Source organism: Enoplosus armatus, chromosome 4, assembly GCF_043641665.1.
Source record: "Enoplosus armatus isolate fEnoArm2 chromosome 4, fEnoArm2.hap1, whole genome shotgun sequence".
NCBI lineage: Eukaryota > Metazoa > Chordata > Actinopteri > Centrarchiformes > Enoplosidae > Enoplosus > Enoplosus armatus.
Genome location: NC_092183.1, coordinates 10,970,915 through 10,989,753, shown reverse-complemented (window position 1 = coordinate 10,989,753; position 18,839 = coordinate 10,970,915). Strand labels below are relative to the sequence as shown.

The following is an 18,839-nucleotide window of genomic DNA, read 5'->3' as shown; positions in this document are numbered from 1 at the left end:
GTATGTACATCTGTAAATCTTTAGTGTTAACATGGGCTTGCACCTGAATAAAAAAGGCGAAACTCTTTCCACCTCCATGCCAAGCTTGATCCTGTGTCCTCAGTCACCAGAGGAGCAGAGTTACATTCACTTTTAGGTTTAAGATCATTGTAACAAGATATGAAACTACTCGACAGACTTTGGTCCAAAAGGCACTGCCTTGACTCCAGCCGTCTGAAGACCCTGTTGGCCACAGAGCTTCAACGTATGAAGCAAAATACTTAAAAAAGCAGGCAAGCAAGGCTGCTTGTTTTTTTCTGACTGGCTAAATAGCGAATCCACGTAGTTGTACGTACTGCCGTCTTATAATACAGTGTTATTTTGCAATATGCCTCAGTAAGCAAGTAGTAAAACTCTAACTCTGCTCTGGATCCTTCAAGAGCCACAGTGGTCTATCAGCCTTCCTCTCTGGTGTCTGTCACACCGTCGCTTCATAGGAGATCTCTTAAGTCAATAAATTGACTCCACAGTATAACTGAATGTCTACCATCAGCAGTGGTTGTGCCTCAAGCCATAGAGAAGCGGGTATGCATGTGATCAAAACTTAAAAACAAAAACACCCTGTTCTGCATGCATGTAACCATTTAAAGACCTGAACAACAGGACATGTGTAGCCTAAACACCATATCGACTCACAACAGTCAACGTCATTTTAGGGCAAGTGAAATAAACAACCTTTAACTTTTCAGTGCACAATTTAAAAAAAAAAAAAAAAAAAAAAAAAAAAAACACTAAACTGGATTTCCTAAAAGTCTTCTGAGAAGATAGTCACAAAAGTAAAAAAAAAAAAAAAAAAAAAAAAAAAAAAAAAGATCTCGGCATTAGAAGCTTTTTGAGCAGGCCCAGTGCGGCTGTATTGTACAGCTGAGGGTCCTACAGTTTTACCATAGGTGAAGCCCTATATTCAGTGTGAATAGTGGAGTCGATTTCTGACACGTACACTTTTTTAAAAAACTATACTGTAGCAGAAAAAAGGAGGGATATTTGGAAACGTCCATAGCAGAACTTGGGCTTTACCTTCAGTGTAAACAAAAAGAATAAAAAACCCTTCAGCTTGAGTCAATAAACCTCTTAAATATAGCTTTGGTCATAATTTAAAGATTGTCTTTTGCAGTTGCAAGTAGAAAAGCAATCAAAAAAAGAAGTCCAAACAAATTGGGGTTGTATCTCAGACTGCAGTGGTTTGCTTATGTAAATGAGGTCAACCCCGAAACCCCCTGATGAGCAGAGTCTTGCGTCACTCATCTTTTTCATGACTGGCGTTTCCATTCATAACTCCGTTGCTGTGGTGTGCCCATGTCTGAGCCTGCAGCACTTTAGGCAGCCTCTTTCCCTTGGTGTAGGCGTGGTACCAGAAGTTGAGGAAGAGGAACAGGAAAATCAGGCCATACGAGCCGATGATGTAGATAAAGATAGGGAACTGGTAGGGGCAGTCCTTCATGAAGAAATACTGGGAGATGTGGGTGGTCACCATAACAAACTGGATCTGGGACGCAACAAAGAAAGGAAGGGTTAAGTGTATTGCCAAGATTCACCACAGGTCCTTATAAAAAGTAAACTTTGAGAACATATGACACAAAAAAAAAAAAAAAAAAACCCTGACATACCAGCTGAATGGTAGTGAGGTATTTCTTCCACCACAGGTACTTCTGGTAGCTGGGGCCCATGGCAGTCAGGCCGTAGTATGAGTACATGATAACATGGACGATACAGTTAAGCAGGGCGTGGAATGTCCCCAGACCACCTGAAAATAGAGAGTGCATCAGGAATAATGTCACCAAAGGAACCAAATTCATGTTATGGAAAATTTTAAATGCTTGTACATTTAAATAAAAAAAAAAAAAAAGAAAGAAAGAAAAAGAAATCTTACCTGCTGCAAACCGAACTCCAAACCACCAGGTGAAAGGCATGATCGAGTGATGGTAGACGTGAAGAAATGTCACCTGGCTATTCTTCTTCCTCAGCACAAAGAAGATCTGGAAACAGACAAGTATTGTTTGTCACACACAAAAAAAGAAAAAGTGTAGGGTACATTGGTAGGACTCAAATGTAATGATCTGACAAATTACAGGTTTACTATGTGACAAAATGCAACACAATGGAAGAGTACTCAAATGTCCAACGGTGATTGTGACTTACTGTGTCCAACATCTCAATGAACTTTGAGAAGTAATAAAGCCAGCATGTTGCCGCCATCTAGAGGAGACAGTAAAGAATATTTCAGTACTGGTTCTTATACTACATGTTTAGTGCATAACTCAGATGCTGCAATACATCCCAATCTGTAAAGATTGTAAAGAGGCTTACCCTCACACCCTGTGGAGAATCAGAGTAGTCGACCAGGTCACAGCGAAAAGAGTATCCTGTTCCCCATCCTGACATCACAAACTGAAGAAAGAAACATGGCAAGTGTTATTCACAAGACACAGAGGCTGAAGAAAAAGCTACATAAAAAAAAAAAGAAATAAAAATTCATAACAGTACCTTCAAAACTTGTAAGTTGTTGAAAAAGTTTTACCTGAATCTTTTTCTTAATCCTTTTTCCAGACATGTTGCTGTTAACTTAATGTTTGACTGCCTTACACTCTAAAAGCTACTGTGTCCGGGGTAATATTTCAATATATATATATGGTTGGGTTAATAGGTCAAACAAAGTGTGTCATATTTACAACCAAATATCTAAAAATCCAATACGTCACTCTAAATGACAGTGCATCAATAAAATTAAGTAAGTCTCAAAGGGAAAGATGGAGGACTGAGTCAGTTATGTTGAAGTTGTGCAGCTCTGAGTTAACATTTGTACGGTGCATGGAAAGAATACACCTGCCGAGCTGGTTCAACCTCAGATCAAATAGCCAAGGTAAAAAAAAAAAAAAAAGTCATGAACAAGAGTATTTCACAAGACTGCCAGTGGAATGCGTCATGGCTCTGTTCTTAACAATGAACTCAACACTGCAAGGAATATGTGGTATGCATTGCTGTGTAAAACCTTACATAAAAGAATGATATCAGCAGCACAAATTTCATGTCGACTGTGCACTAATTGAAGCGGGAAAGAAAACAAGGAAACATGCTGACTCACTTCATAGCACATGTAGAGTGAGAGAGCCACCACACTGAAGTTGTAGACTATGAGAACTCCTTTGAGGTCAAAAGCTTTGCGGTTCTCCATGATCCGAGGCCCCAGCGATGTGACGAAATAAATGTATGCTGCGATGATGATCGTTTGGGGGAGAGGAGACGACATGAGGAACCAGGTTGCTGTCCGTCTGTCTGTAACAGAAGTATGTTGACAGGTTTGTGAGATCAACAAGGTTCAGGTACAAAAGAAACGTGATTGATATACAGAAACAAACCCAAAAGTGATGATAGTGTAGGGTTTTAAAAATCACAAAACATGCCATAGAGCCATCTTGAATGTGTTTGAATGTTCAAAGACTCACCTGCATTTTGGATGAACTCATCATAAATGAGTGCGGCTGAGGACTTTATAGTATCAAATTCCATTGTCAGACAAGATCCTTGCAATTCACCTAAAAGAGCAAAAAGGCAAAAGGTTAGCAAGTCAGTTTAGATCACACAAGTTCACTGGCATTTGGAAGAGAAGCTCGGCAGAGAATCAGATTCAGTGATATTTGTGTCTCAGAACGGCAAAAAGTCTGTTTACTGAAATGTTTATACATATGCAAAAGCTGCTAAATATGCCAAATGGAGACAAAAATGCAAGTCAAGCGATTTTGATTAGAAAATGACCAAAGCAAAGTTTCACGTTGAGGCTATCAAGGCTAGAATGGCTACTAGTTCCTCCACTTTGACAAATGAATGCCCGAAAGAGGAAGCGCACATCTTCCAAACAACTGCGGCAAAAGTTGTAAAACAAAACCAAAAACAAGTGTGACCTGAACCATTAACAGAAACAGACAGCACACAGTACCACTTCTTCTGGTATCTGATAAGATCTGAACCGTGTTCAACTCTGTATAGTAATTTAGTAGTAGTTCTACTTGAGCAGCACACTGCCATGGCTGAAAGACCGGACTGTATAGGGTGGGGGGAAGGCGAATCAGCCATTCTTTGCTGCCCCTCTGAGGCGAACAAAGCCAAGAGTGTGCAGGGAGTACAATGAGTAGCAGTCAGTGTCTGTTTTCAGAGAAGAACAGTGCGACTAGAATTTATTCAAGAAACATGTACGCAGGGCTAATGTAAAGATATGTTGTTGTCCAGTTAGAGTATAGTCCACTTTTAAAAAGGACTCGTGTGTCATAACAGAAGCATGCCACCTTGACACATGCTGGGTATCTTTCATGATGATACCAACATACTAGTGAAACTTGGCCTTATGGTTTTCTCAATGGGAAGCAGGCTACTTTCAAAGAGTTTGCAGAGAACACTGTCAACAGACAAACACTCATGTGTAGCTTAATGTAAAGTTGTCGTAATGACACCAAGCTGAAACTGGAGCTAAAAATGGGACAACATTGTCCTAGTGATCCAGAAGTCACTGCTGCAAAATGCAGTTTTCAGAGTTTCTGGACATGGGATAGAGTGGGCAGAGTGGGACAAGGTTCAAAGTGACTGGCTTGACTGGTTTATGAAACGTGCCTATACTATGGGAAATATGCCAAGAGGGAACTTCTCTCAGAGACCTCACAGACAAACCAGAAGTCAAACGAAGTCTTGGTACTCAATATGCCTGTTAGATTATTTTTGTTTCTAGAAAACCGTTGTGTGGGGCAGTGAGTAAATGTAAAAAAGGACTAAAACACATCAAGTCCATGTCGGCAAAGTGTACATAAGGAATAAACCGACGCGACAGGTTTTCAAGGTGTGTCTACTTGAATGAAACAGGAACTTTAACAGGGCATGGATAAGTCATTGGCGTTATTGTGAAAAATAGGCATGGCTGTCTGGAGTCTCTGCACTAATGAAGACATGGCAAGCCTCGACATGCCAATTAACGTTATAGTCAGGGATCCTGGCTGTTACTCCCATCCATGTTTGAGTGAAATGTGGTCCTACAGTATCTCCATCGGGTCGCGTTCAGAGTCATTCAGTAACTGGAGGCACACTTAACCATATGCTACACATAAAAACAGGTTTAAAAAAACCCACTGAACGCATCTTCACATTAAACAATAAGTAAGTTATGTCATGTTGATTTGATCAAATGGGCTAAATGCGTGGATGACGTCTTTTCATCTCAACAAACTTGACTTCAAATTTGGCCGTTATCATAATTCTTAAACCATTTTATTTCTCAATCTTATCTGAGAACATTAACCGGCCCTGCCTCCTAACACAATACACTAAACCCACATTACATTAAAAGTTAATTCCAGTGTGGGTAGACGCTATTAAAAGGTTTAGCGTCAGCACCATCACTTTGGAAAGAGCACCTTCTAATATAATACAATGTTCAGTTAGATGGTGCTCCATTTTTTCTCTTTTGTAAAATGGCATCCAAATTCAGAATTAATGGTTATTCTCAGCCAATGTCAGATAACTTTACACACCAGTATCGCTGTAATCCCCAACAAGGAGCTGAGCTGATGAGGACCAGGTGACGCAATTGATGAAAAACAAGTCCAGCAGCTACCATCCACCTCACGATGACAGGAGGAGTCTCAGCAATCACAGGCACGCTTTTGCGTCGACGCACGTTCTCAGCATTTAATATTTAATTGTTTCATCACTTGACTCAGATTCAGTTAAGAAATTACTAACCTTTAGTGCTGCTGCCGCGGACACTCGATGAAAATCCTTTTGAGTCTGTCAAATTGTCGCTAACAACCCCCCGGCTCACCTGCACCGCTCCAACAGGTGTGCCTCCAGCTCTACTCACTCACTCCCACAACTCGCTCCCGTCGTTCCTTATGGCCGCCATCGGAGGGCGGGGTCTGCGCTCCATCAACGACTCCTCGTTCACTGATTGGCCGATTTATGTCCCAACTGCGTTAAGATTCAAGTTCATTTTTGAGTGATGTCTCATCGACAAGTTTTTGAAACAACACGGTATATCCTCTTCAGACGTAATTAATCACTGGTTTCAGCACATAAAAAGGAGTTCAGCAGCTTTACAGTTAGTGCTGTTTTTTTCCATAACCTCCGTAAAACCAAACCAAAGATTACACAAGTGAGTGAAAGAAATAAGGTGGCATTCACAGGGTTTTTATGATAACACAAGACACATTAAAAACTCTACAATTCAAGACAATTCAGGTAATTTGGGAAAAGGAGAGCTGACTGGTACATTATGATGATAACACATATATAAAAAGTGTTTTCATTTTCAAAATCACTGGATAGATATGCAAGAAATAATGGTATATTTCAAAAGATTAATAACAATGTTGATAACTGTACTGTGTTTTAGTTATTGAATGTGTGTGTGTGTGTGTGTGTGTGTGTGTGTGTGTGTGTGTAAAGGGGGGGGGGGGGGGTCATTTAGGGTCCAGGTGACCACATGGTAGCAAAGCCAATATGTAAAACTGTGAGGGAGGTAGGGGGGTGGGACACACAGAAAGGTTTCAGTATCACTCCTTGCTGTTAGTTTCAGCAAGTGCTGACAGCAGAACTTACAAACACATGCAAAGTATGCCAGGAATGACAACAATACAAAGTGTGTTTCTGAATGCCCAGTTACTCCCAGTCAGAATGATCTCTTCACAAATTGAAAGACTGACACCACACCTGTTTACAAAGCGTACTCACTCTCACTCTCTCTCTCTCTCTCTCTCTGAGCCCTTTAAGGTCGCTTTAACCAAAATCTTATGTAAATATTACAAATTGTTGAAACCTAATATATTTGTTTTAACAGTCACCATATTTTAATTTGCACAGACAATGGCAGACATCCCCCATGACAACAATGAATTGTTGGAAATACAAAATTGGTTTGCAATTAAGAGGTTCAGATGTCTTCAGCAACATGAAACTTGCTATGCATACCAAAGACCATGTTGGCTTTACATTCAAATAAAAAAGTAGCAAAATAACAATAACAAATGCAAGATCAAATGTACAAAAACAAACATTATTCATAACATTATGCATAAAGTTAGACAATTATTTGTTCATCTTTGTCTGCAACGACGAAACAGACAGATTTCCCTAAACTCATAATTAACATCTGTCATTCTTTGACAAGCTAATCGTGAAGGATGTGTGCTTTATTTGCCTGGTCAGACACCTGTACGTCTACTTTGTCCACAGGTACAAAACACCAGCGTTAATCTTCATCACTGCTCCATGCATCCTGTAAGGCAGGGTTCACTGAAGACTGGCCAGCAGCATCCTGTAAGGAATCAAGACATTCAGCTCAATATCAAGATCCATTACAAAAGCATAATACACATGCACACAAATCACGGGGTATACTCTGTGTGCGGACAACCACACATCCCTGTCAAATTTGCCCAACAACAATTTCACAGATAACAACTATTGTTAAGTTCATCTGATCAACGTAGTTAAAGTAGTTCAACTGGAAAAAGAAACGGTGAGTGGCAGACATTTGTAATTCAATAAGCACTCCTAGAATGCAGAAATGGCTTGACAAAGATGAGTAGTGGTGACTGAATGTTGGTGTGTTTGTCTGTGGATCACCATGTTCCAGGTAACACAGAGTTTAAATACCTAAGATGACACACTGCTTATGCATTATCTAATTTCAGCCATGAAGACAAAGTAACAAGTTTATATTACAGTTTATTAATTGAGACTGTCATTATTTTTTTCCTACCATTGGCGCTAAAATACAACATAATTATATAAAACACCTGAAGTAGTGTTCATCTGTAACATTTTGGAGTGCTATTTGATTCCACAACTGTTCTCAGTATGTCTTTTCCATATCTTGTTTCCTGTTTTGAGGACTTGTACCTTATTTGCACTGTTTGACTCTTCTTCCACATCTGAGGTACGAAGGACAGGAACCCACGCCAGGATGTTACAGTCTTTACCTCCACTATACAGCTCCTACATATAAAGAAGAACAAGGACACCTCAGTTCTGACACATTGGTTCACACACTGTTGCAGCATAACCTTCACCTTAAAGCACTTCCAAACAATGACATCAGCATGATTGGGACCAAGAGTAAAATGATTAATAATCCACATCCATGCAACACAAGTCAACTCAGTGGAACACGTTCTCTGTGCCATGGGTCTGATCTGTGTCATTACATCAAACAAGAGTCATCAAAAAGAAATAAATACACATTTTCAGGACCTCCATTTCTGGAACTCTCCAGAATGACAAGCTACCGAACTGCATTCCTATGTTACACAATCAATGCCTGTGTTGAAAATGGCTAATAACAAGGGTGTGGGCTAGACATCCCTCTGCATTTGCAATGATTGTGTATAACTAAAGTCACCTAATATCTAAGTTGTTTCTCAGAATAAACAATTACTACAGACACTTCAGGAGAAACAGAAAAGTGAAGACAGATAACTACCGTATTTTTATTAAAGAAACACATAACTGAACAAGCACATTGATAAACACAGATTTTTATATTGTCACTTTTGCTTATACTTTAAGAAGAATATGATAAACATGCATACGCCAGGGTTTTGCAGATATATTGAGAGACAACTGATTCAAGCCAATAGCTTGAATGAAAACAAATATTGGTTTTAGTTAGATATATATGTAGATATATATGAATATTGACTTTTAATAATAATAAAAAATCTTAAGCTTGGTTTTAGTAATTACCTTATAAAAATCTGTATATTGATGTTGAAATCATCAAAAATGAAAACATGAAAAAATGCCCGATGCAGTGTTTGGCAAAGGTGTGTCATATATGTTCTGTCTTCTGCTTAATTGTAAACTTTCTCGCTAAATGTACAGATATTGACTGCTCATCTGTTCTTTACCTGTGAGGAAACTATATTTTAGGCCAATCTGTTTGTCAAAGTCAACTCCACATGCTCCTTTAGCCTCAGAGACATTGTCTGTTATTTTGTCACACAGCATCAGTCACTTGGATACACACTATTATTGAATGTACTCTTTTTATTGTTTGTATGTTTATCTTATTTACATGTTTAACTTATGTCATCACAATTTGCACCTGTGCAAATGCTGAACTTCTTGTTGCCTGTGTGTTTATACATTTGTTCTGTTGCTGTTTTGCAATGAAAACCTTAATAATAGCCTCAATCAGGTAATTTGTTGCGTAGAAACAGTTACTGTACATTACATAAATCATCACATGACATCTCTGTCCCACTGGCTTTCTGACAATCCCATTCTTTAATCCTCAAATGGCAACATGCACAAGCAGAGTATTATAGGCTACAGATAATGGTGAAACCAAAGTAACACCTATATTTGACTCTGATAAAGGAGAGATAAAGTTACTTTGTGCAATTAAACCTTCAGCGTGTGACTTCTGAAAATAAGTCACTAACTTCACACAAAGGGGATGCCTGTATTTGCATTTACAGTCGCCCAGCTCAAATGTTGACATAACCATGCTATCTGTTCAGGGGAAGCGGCTTATATGAGACTGCCATGGTGATTGCAAATTTTTAACAGCTCTTACAGCAGTGACAACACCACAACGGCTGAAGAGATAAAATACAAAAAGACGGTGGACAGAGAGAAACTGACCTGAATTCTCAAAGCGTACAAGAGACCAACTAGACTTAACTAGCAGAACAAACAGAAATAGATGCATGGAAATACAAACAGATGATGGGTATATTGGCCAGATGCAGGGAATAGTCACCACCTGGGACTTCAGTGTGTCTCACCTGGTAGTCTGGGTGGAACTCGCAGCAGTCGACGTTGTTGTAGTGACCCCTGAGCATAGTGACGAGCTCTCCCGTGTGGAGGGTATACACCGCTACTGAGCTGCCGCATGGCACAAACACAAACTCTGGGCTGCAGCCCCGTGACACTGTGAACTGTAGCCTTTTACGACTCTCGTTGCAGACCTTCCCGTAATTTACCTGAGGGACAAACAGTGAAGGCACACAAGGTTCAGATCGTGTGTATATGTCCAAATATAAACTACTTCTGCCCTTTAAGTCACTAGTTGTATTGTGCTACAGCCTGGAGATGGAACAATGCCCACCATGGCAACCACAGCATGAGGCAGTAGAGCAGGAAATTAGAACGGAGACTGTGTGAGAGGAAACATAGCTTATGTTAAAGGTTATGTTTCTGTAACGTGAAGTCTTTGTATGGGGTTGGATATATACATTTTCCATTATTCTATGTACACTCTATACGCTATAAAGCAAGTTTGTTAAAGACCGGCACCCTGTTGGTTCACTCTGGGCAAAAACACCCATTCAGCAGGATCAGGAGTTTTGGTCCCATTATCTGGACCAAAACTAAAATAGTCAAAGAGTCTGTCCTGAAGAGCCTGAAAGAGCTGTGATGCAAACAAGGCTGTCCAATATGGTTAACAGTGGTAGATTGTTGGCAACATTAATTCCTGTTTCACTTGTTCACATACTAACATCACCAGTTCATAAGTCCTGACAGGATAAATCTTTTAGTAGCTCCATCTGTTTGCTTGAATCTATCCCAATTGCAATGTTTTTAGAGAACAACAAAAAAGAAAAGAAAGTACTGCCATTAATAAAAATTCCCCGGTGCCCTTGCAAACTGCAGAAAATTGAAGAAAAGTAACCATGCTCCCTTGGAATTTCACAACTTTAATCCAAATTCAAGACATTTTCAAGCTTTGACAGTATTCTACAGAAATTTCAATCTGGCTTTCATGTTCACCGCAGTACTAAGACAGCCCCAGTTAGACTTCTAAACATTTGAGAATGATGAATGACAGTATAAACCATGTCTAGCATTCACTGGAGGGCTGTGTAAAGATTTAAAAACAAGGTTGATGTTGTTCGTTTTCCTGTCCTAGTTATTTGTGCAGCAGATAGTTACTTGTGAACTTGTGCAGCAGCATTCTGTATTGACAGTAACAGTGTTTAGGTAGCCCAGAGGAGAAGGCATAACAGTGACCTAATCTGCTAGTAATGAAGGTTTACTCAAGCTTCCAGGATTCCAACTGTGATCGTCTGTGTTTACACCATTAGTCCTTGTTTGTTTCTAACACAACAGAGATGGGCCCCAATTGCCAAGAATACATTCTTGTTTCCTAGGATGATAGGTTGTAAGAAATGCATATACTAATGTCCTCAATTCAACACGTTTAGCCAATATTGATCAATATTTTTGGTATTAAAATTTCATCAAATGACTCTAATGTGAAAGGGTTGCTCATGGTGCCAAAAGCACTGACAATTTCAAAGCCTGCGTGTAGACTGTAAAGTTAGGTCTGAGCTCACTATTTTTATAGTTTTGACAATTTTTCTGCTCCCTAGCGGTCAAAAATGTATTAATGTAGCTTTAAAGTTAATGATTCCACAGAATTCATGTCCCAAGAAACAAAAATATGGCGTTACATGACCACTGCATAATTATGGCAATTTATTTAATTTATCCTATGTTTCAGGACCAATGATTGAGCACCGAGATCCAGGATAGACAGCTGGGCTGAACCTGTATTTCAGAGATCACCGATGACCACATCAGGAACAGTTTCAGTTTCAACAGTTTTTGCAGGTTCCAAAACCAGACCGGAAAGTATCAAGAAGGACATTTTGGGTATTTATTCAATTCGCTCTTCACATTTCTTTTAAGGATCTAGTTTGGGAAAGGCAAATGAAATGGGTGTGCAACTGCTGCATTTGCATAATCCAAAATGTTAATCCAGGTAGGTTACGAGGACAAAGCATTTACTCTCACTCACACACACACACACACTCACACCTTACCAGTGTGTTTTCCCCAGAGGCACTATTCCATAGTCGCATGCGGTCATCAGTTCCAGTAGTGAGGAGGTAGAGGCCATCGCCAGTAAAGCACAGGCCATTCACTCTGCCATTATGAGCTGTGTTCACTGGTTAAACACAGGAAAGACATGGTAACATACATTTGTCATCTCTTTCCTCCTCCATCTTTGTCAACAACCAGCAGTGCATATTTTTTCCACACATCCACTTCTTATACCTATCAACCAATGACATGCTTTTAGTGAATATATTGTTAAAACCCCTTGTCTCCTATTATTACACAGAATAGCTGACATTAACTGGTTTAATTGCAAACTGCTTTCCTCTAGACATTGGCCCCCGTGGCTCAAACACAAACAGGACCACAGGTAAGAAAGAAAGATACAGTATGTGCAGAATGTCGACCTCTCCTCCAGAGACACACTCAGTTGTGTTAACCTAGAAGTTGGACATCACAGCAGAGAGGAGGAAAATGATGCTGTAAAACTGACTTAATGTTTTTGCTTAGCTTTTAAATGTATCATTAGACGCATCAGTTACCAGGAAGCTTATTTCTGTGACTCTACATCAATGTGAGCCCCCACAGTTCTTCAGTTTGCACTTATATTTATTTGTGGGGTTATGTGCACTCTGCTCCTATTGTATGTATATAGTATGTCTGTGCAGCACTACAATAAGGTATATGCCATATCGTGGGGTTGGTAAAGGGACATCTAGGACAGAGATTGGTAGACTGATAAGGTTGAGGGAGGGGAAATGGATGACAGCTTCAGCATTTAAGCAAAACCCCCTATTCTATTTTTTTTAATTTATTTTTTATTTTTAAAATTTTTTTATGCACCTTGCCAATTACACCCCAGGGGCCGGCTAAAACGTCTACCAAGAGCCCTGCCCAATCCGGATGAATGAGAAAAAAAGACACTGGAGAAGAAAGAAAAGGGGAGAGGTAACAGTACCTGCCTCAGAGGACGCTTTTGACTTGTCTCCATTGTGCTGGTCCAGAGCAAAGAGACACCCAGAAGCCCGACGCACATCCCATACTTTCACTTTGCTGTCTGCACTTAGAGGGAAAATTAGGCAATTATTTTTGTTTTATACTCTCCTGGTTAATTATTAACTATTCAAAATAAGGATCACCCCACAATTTATAGGTACAATACATGCTTAAACTGATGGGCTTCATATAGACCAGTGGGTCTAAGCCAGTGTTTGTTTTTAAAGGTCAGTTTTCTGTTGGGAATTTACATGCTGCACCATAATAGAATATCATACACTTCTCTGAATGCCTCTCTGTGCCAGTTGTTTTCAAAATCACTTACAGGCCACAGGGACAGCGGCACACTGATCCCAACTGGTTAATTAGCATGTCTAATGTAGCATAAAACAGGTGGGGACTGTATCTACCATATGCTATACTGACAGGGCTACTAGAGTGCCATAGCGATGTGGTGGCATTATCCTTGACTCAGGGTGGCAATGTGGCCAGATGGGTGGGAACTGAGAAGACAAGACCTGCTGGTACACCACATGGTGGGGATTGTCCTGTACCTGGCATTATACTTTGATGTGGCTCTAAGGGTAAACTAGGCGATGGTTTCAGAGAGTGAATCTCCACAGAAAGACAGGCAGTTAACAGTGCCTACCTGGCTGTGGCTAAGATGTGCTCGTATCTGGGCGACCACCGCACAGACAGGACCTCTGCTCTGTGACCTAGAGAGGGAAAAGTTATCATTTATGTGTGTGAGAAAAACAGCACGAAGTAGTTTGTGTATTTGTGGTCTAGTTCACTAACCCTGAAGAACATGAATCCGTGAACCAGACTTCAGGTCACAGAGCTGGATTTTAGGATTTTTGGTGCCAACTAAAAAAACGGAAAGACAAAGAAGCAGTTGAGGGAGGAGACTCAAAACGCTGCCATTATTTCTTTGATTAAAAAAAATGAAAAAAGGGAATTACAAGTTAAAAGTTAACTTAAAAGTTGAAAATTCCATTTAATCGCAGAGTTTTAATATTACATTCCTACATATCAATACTGTCAAAGTTTACTTTACTTTACTTTTAATTTAACAGAACAAAGAAGCTGATTGGGACGTCATTAAAATCTAAATAGCCCAAATTATGAAGAATTTAAGAGCCACGAGTGCTTTTTAAGAACAGAAGTGTCAAGGTACAATACAAGACTCCAGAGATGTTTGTAACTTGTTTGACATGCATTTGTAACACCTCTGAGAGGGAAGGACTCAAAAAAAAAACCCAAAAAACAGACACTGTGATTGTTTCCGGCTTAGAAACAGGCGTGTCAAAGAGGCTGTGGACACATACTCAGCAGGCATGAGTTGTTAGTCCTGTTAGTCCTGCATGGTGACGTGGTGACATTGCACCTAGATTTCTACGTTTTTTCTGTGAACCTTAATCCATGTGCAACCAGCTTCTGACCGACCTCTGTCCCCTCCAGGTACATGTCACTTTAAAACCTGGGTTAAAAATTGGGGTACAAGGAAGGTGCAGTGTCTGCGGTGTGCTGTGGGGAAACATGTAGTACATTGCTGGGAGAAACAAACTGATAACAGACAGGGTAACTAATGAGCTTTTTGACTTAAGTTCAGTGCTTTTTAGCAGGCAATGATAGAAACACCAACAGGTACTCCAGCTGGTTTGCTCTGTGTCACTGAGATCAGTAAAAACTATGGCTGCATTCACACACACACACACACACACACACACACACACACACACACACACACACACACACACACACACACACACACACACACACACACACCTGCAATGAGACTGTGCTTCCTGGCGATGGGGGACAGGTGGTGGCTGTAGACATTGCCCTCAAACTCAAAGACTTCAGCCGGCTGAAGAATCACAAAGAGAGAGAAAGAGAGGAAGATGGACAAACAGAGAGGGTCAGCACGCTATGGTAGAAATTCAGCTATCTGTATGTTTAGTGCTATGTATACTTGTGTATGTATGCTGAATGAACATTTTAATTGTATGATAAAATATACAGCTGTGACCTTAAATAAAGCCATGGGCTTAAGGTTTAACTATAGTATAAATTCACCACAGTGCAGGGATGGAGTTCAGAGAATGATAAAGGTAAAAAAAATAAAAGCGAGTAGAGAGGGAGAGCACAGCAGCTCTGAGCTCAGGAGGCAGCTCACCGAGCTGCAGTGGTGGTTACAATGCAAATTCTTCAGCAAATATAAAAAGCCTCTCTGTGCCCCATCTGTCAGTGTGTGCCAGCGCCGGCAAGAACTCAGCCAATGGGCACACACACGCACAGAGGAGGCTCTGTTTCCACAAAAAGACCACACACACAAACACGTTATGTGCCCACCAATGCAACGCACACACTAATGTGCAAATACACAACCACAATCAATAATTTAATAGGTATGAGTGTGTGTTTGTGTGGGGCAGACACACACACACAGTAAAACAAATGAAAGGTTGTGGGTTCTTTTCTGTCCCTTCGCTGACCTTTTGAGGTAACCGTGATGCCAGTGTAACTCTAGCACAGCTCGGGGCCTGCCATATGGGACTATGTGGCATAGAAAGGTAGAAAGCATGAAGCAGAAAATAAGAAAGAGAGGGGAAGAGATAGTGAAAAGAGCAAAAAGAGAGAAAGGGTGGTAGAGATATAAGAAAACAAATGTCAGCTAGTTACTTAATATTATATATTTCTACTGAAAAGTCCTTCTAATTTTGTCCATCCCAATTTACATAGTGCAAGCGGGGGAATTAATTGTACAGGTGTACCTAATAAACTGTATGTATAACACATTTACCCTGGTGTAACATAGTTTGTGGGTGACATTCCTTACCTTCAGTGTCTCAGTGTCCCAGACTTTCATTGTCTTGTCAAAGGAACTGGAGACAAACATGCCTGTGTCATAAGGATACCACTGGACTGTCTCGACACTGAATTTGTGGACATACCGATTCGACCTATATTAAAAAACAAAGTCATATTGCATGCAGCATTGTTTACATACATTTAACTGGTTACCACTTAACTCTAGGAGAGGTTTTCACTGGTTGTGCTTTCTTTTCAAATGCATTTACTTTAAATATCCTTTAAACACATTCAGCAGCCTTTTTATTATTGTCAACTACCTTTAAATAAATGAGGAGACGTACTTCTAAGTTTAAAGCACCATCACTTTGCTTGTTTACTTTAAATGTACTCATTCTTGTTTTTTCGTGTATTTAACTTCATTTTTAGTTTATAAAAGGTATTTTATTTTGTCTGGCAGTATTTGTTTATTTTATTTCTCATTAATTTTGTGCAAATGTCTGCAAATGAGTGTGTGTGTTTGGGATTGTAGGAGAGAGATGTGTATGTTCTTGTTGATGTTACTGTGTTGATTGTTATGTGTCATTAGTTTAATTTATTCTCATTGCTATTGTTTGTGTATTTATTTTCTGTTTAAATGTCCGTTCATGTTTTTAGGCCTGATGACACCCTTGAAAACGAGATGGTGCATCTGAAGGGGTCTATCCTCAAATTAAAATTTTAAATAAATAAAAATGAGTACATTTCTCTAACTGTCGTCAACATAACAATTCTTCTGAACTGGAAATCAAAAACCTAAATAAATATTCATAACTGGACCAACCTCCATTTCGAATACATATCCTTAGGAAAGAAATCACTGCTTTCAGTAATGACAACATGTCAGTCTTCAAGGAAAGACGGTCCCCATTTTTTGTCCTCCTCAAAAGGTGGAAACAAGGTTGGACTAGTGCCACGTACATTCCTACACGCTTGGATGCACATATTGTATTAATAAGCGTGCACTCACACAAGCACACTTATCTTACTTGGCTGCAGCTGACTATTGTTTTCATTGTTATGTATTATGTTATTGTTTAATAATCTGTTAATTGGTTTTGATTGTTCAATCCTTTTCTCTTGATATCAACACATTTCTTGTCATATTCTTTGATGTCTTACCTTTTATGTCGCACTTTTGTCACATTTAAATTTAAAAAAACATAGAGAACCAACAAACCAAAAAACAAACAAAAACCGTGAGAAAATGTGACCAGAGTAGTACACAGCTTGATAGACATAGATTTGTGCTTAAACTCTTGATCTGCATCCACCAATTATGTTCAAAACACAAAAGTACAGTAGTGTACCAGCACATTAAAGCAGTGTAAATTAATCTGCCCTGTGCAGACAATAAAGCTATATTCACATTGAAAACCTTAATCCTACATTCTCCTGTAGCCCTGTTTAGTCATGTAGGTGCATGCTTTCATGACAAACGTGTCACAGAGCAACAGTAAATCAATTCTGATATGGTGGGTCAGACTGAGGTCATATTGCCACAAATTAGATCTACATCAGAATCACAGCCATGTGTTAAAGTGCACAAAATATGATTTAGTAGGATTCTCCTTTCACATCACCATTAAGAAAGCAGACCTGAGTCACAGGTCTGAGGGAAGAAGCACTCTGATTCAGGCCAGTTCACTTGTATGTATCATATGTGGCCTAAAGGACATGGCTGTGAACCAGCTTAGAAGGACAGGTACTATGAGAACGTAATATCGTGCTACCCTCTAGTGGACAGATTGAGTACATGGAGTAACACTCACCTGCCTACTGTGCAAACTGCCTTGCAGGTGTACTGTGCTTTTCCATTGAAGTTCTCCAGGTCATAGATGACAATCACTCCATCTGCTCCACCAGACAACATGCTAAACAACAGAGAGGGTTGACTTCACAGATAGCATTACTTCCAATTTTTCCTGCCAGTAGCTCTCTGTGAAAACTTATCACAAAAAGGTCTGTGGGTTACATAGTAACATTGTTTCAAGAGCTTTGGCTCTTGAGTTTTTTTTCTAAATGCCATTCACCTCTATTGTACTGGGCTCTTATCACAAAATGTTGTCATGGATAGGAAAAGTATAACTGTTTCACAGGGGTGATAATGTAGTAATGTATAAGTCAGTAATAGTAAATTAGGACTAAGTGGACCTACTATCTGCCCTCTATTGCTTCAATGTCAATGGTGTTGATGCCATTTCCATGGATTCTGTCAACGTCTCTGTCAGGATTCAACTTCAGACTGAGGACCCTTTGGAGATACAAAAAGAGGAAGAGCTGCGCATCACTGGATACTCCATGAATTCATATCAGACATTTAAAGTCCAGGTAGACAATTAAAATAAGATAATAGTGGGAAAGACAGTCAACAAATATATCTTGCAAATGAGACAAAATAATGAAACCAGTGAAACCACCATTCGACTAATCAATTGGCCAATTCATGAAAAAATTACTGTTGACAAATTCTGATATTAAAAGCTTCTCAAATCTTCAGACATGACAACAGTTCTCTTTCTTTATCTTTTAGTAAGACTGTCAATTGACCAACATAATATATGAGGTGAAACATCATATATGCGGTTTTAGGTTTACGAGCTCTCTGAGTAGGTAACTAGCGCTATGTGTATGAATATGCCCCTGGATTGCTGTATTTTCCCTTCAAGTTGAGATACTTGTATTCTCTCTCACCTTCTTGTTGACTCTGCACGTCTCAGTCGCAGAGGGTCGTCCAGACCAGCCTGCCTTGCTGTCAGAAACCCCAACATTGCCTCAACTTCAAGAAAGACTGATCTTTATTTTAGATATAGCGTTAGTACTTAATCTATGCTACCGTTAGCTAACCTAGCTAGCATGTCACCTACACTGAAGTAAGTTTTTAATCCAAACTGAAGTTTTGGGCGTCCAACAAGGCATTATATTGTACCCAACTCTCCGTAATAGCTTAATGCGTGATTTAAATCTATTAGGGTACTTTGCTTTAATAATTTATTGTTTATTCTACATAAATTTCAACCTGCTTCGCAGCAGCTCAATACAATACGCCGCCATGTTGGAACGTTATGTCATTTCTATGACAAATGCGATGATTGGTTGGGCAAGTATAGCCGTCCAATCACAAA

At 39.6% G+C, this 18,839-nt stretch overlaps 2 protein-coding genes across 4 annotated transcripts; both read right to left on the bottom strand.

Annotated features, from left to right (window-relative positions):
* Nucleotides 1-859: 859 nt before the first annotated feature.
* On the bottom strand, nt 860-5,866 carry elovl7a (ELOVL fatty acid elongase 7a). The gene is made up of 8 exons (XM_070903747.1): nt 5,764-5,866; nt 3,483-3,572; nt 3,122-3,312; nt 2,347-2,427; nt 2,179-2,235; nt 1,910-2,015; nt 1,647-1,783; nt 860-1,525 (listed from the first exon to the last, which is right to left on the bottom strand). The coding sequence occupies exons 2-8, from the start codon at nt 3,544-3,546 to the stop codon at nt 1,277-1,279; spliced, it is 885 nt and encodes a 294-aa protein (XP_070759848.1). The 5' UTR covers nt 3,547-3,572; nt 5,764-5,866; the 3' UTR covers nt 860-1,276.
* An 888-nt stretch (nt 5,867-6,754) lies between these two features.
* On the bottom strand, nt 6,755-18,696 carry ercc8 (excision repair cross-complementation group 8). 3 transcript variants are annotated; one of them, XM_070904867.1, is made up of 12 exons: nt 18,409-18,696; nt 17,873-17,968; nt 17,487-17,588; nt 15,704-15,827; nt 14,650-14,731; nt 13,660-13,728; nt 13,511-13,577; nt 12,824-12,927; nt 11,850-11,974; nt 9,810-10,007; nt 7,921-8,016; nt 6,755-7,333 (listed from the first exon to the last, which is right to left on the bottom strand). In XM_070904867.1, the coding sequence occupies exons 1-12, from the start codon at nt 18,483-18,485 to the stop codon at nt 7,268-7,270; spliced, it is 1,206 nt and encodes a 401-aa protein (XP_070760968.1). In that variant the 5' UTR covers nt 18,486-18,696; the 3' UTR covers nt 6,755-7,267. The 3 variants fall into 3 exon arrangements, with proteins under 3 accessions (XP_070760968.1, XP_070760966.1, XP_070760967.1); XM_070904865.1 differs by having other exon boundaries at nt 6,755-7,335; nt 7,926-8,016; XM_070904866.1 differs by having other exon boundaries at nt 15,704-15,749.
* Nucleotides 18,697-18,839: the final 143 nt, after the last annotated feature.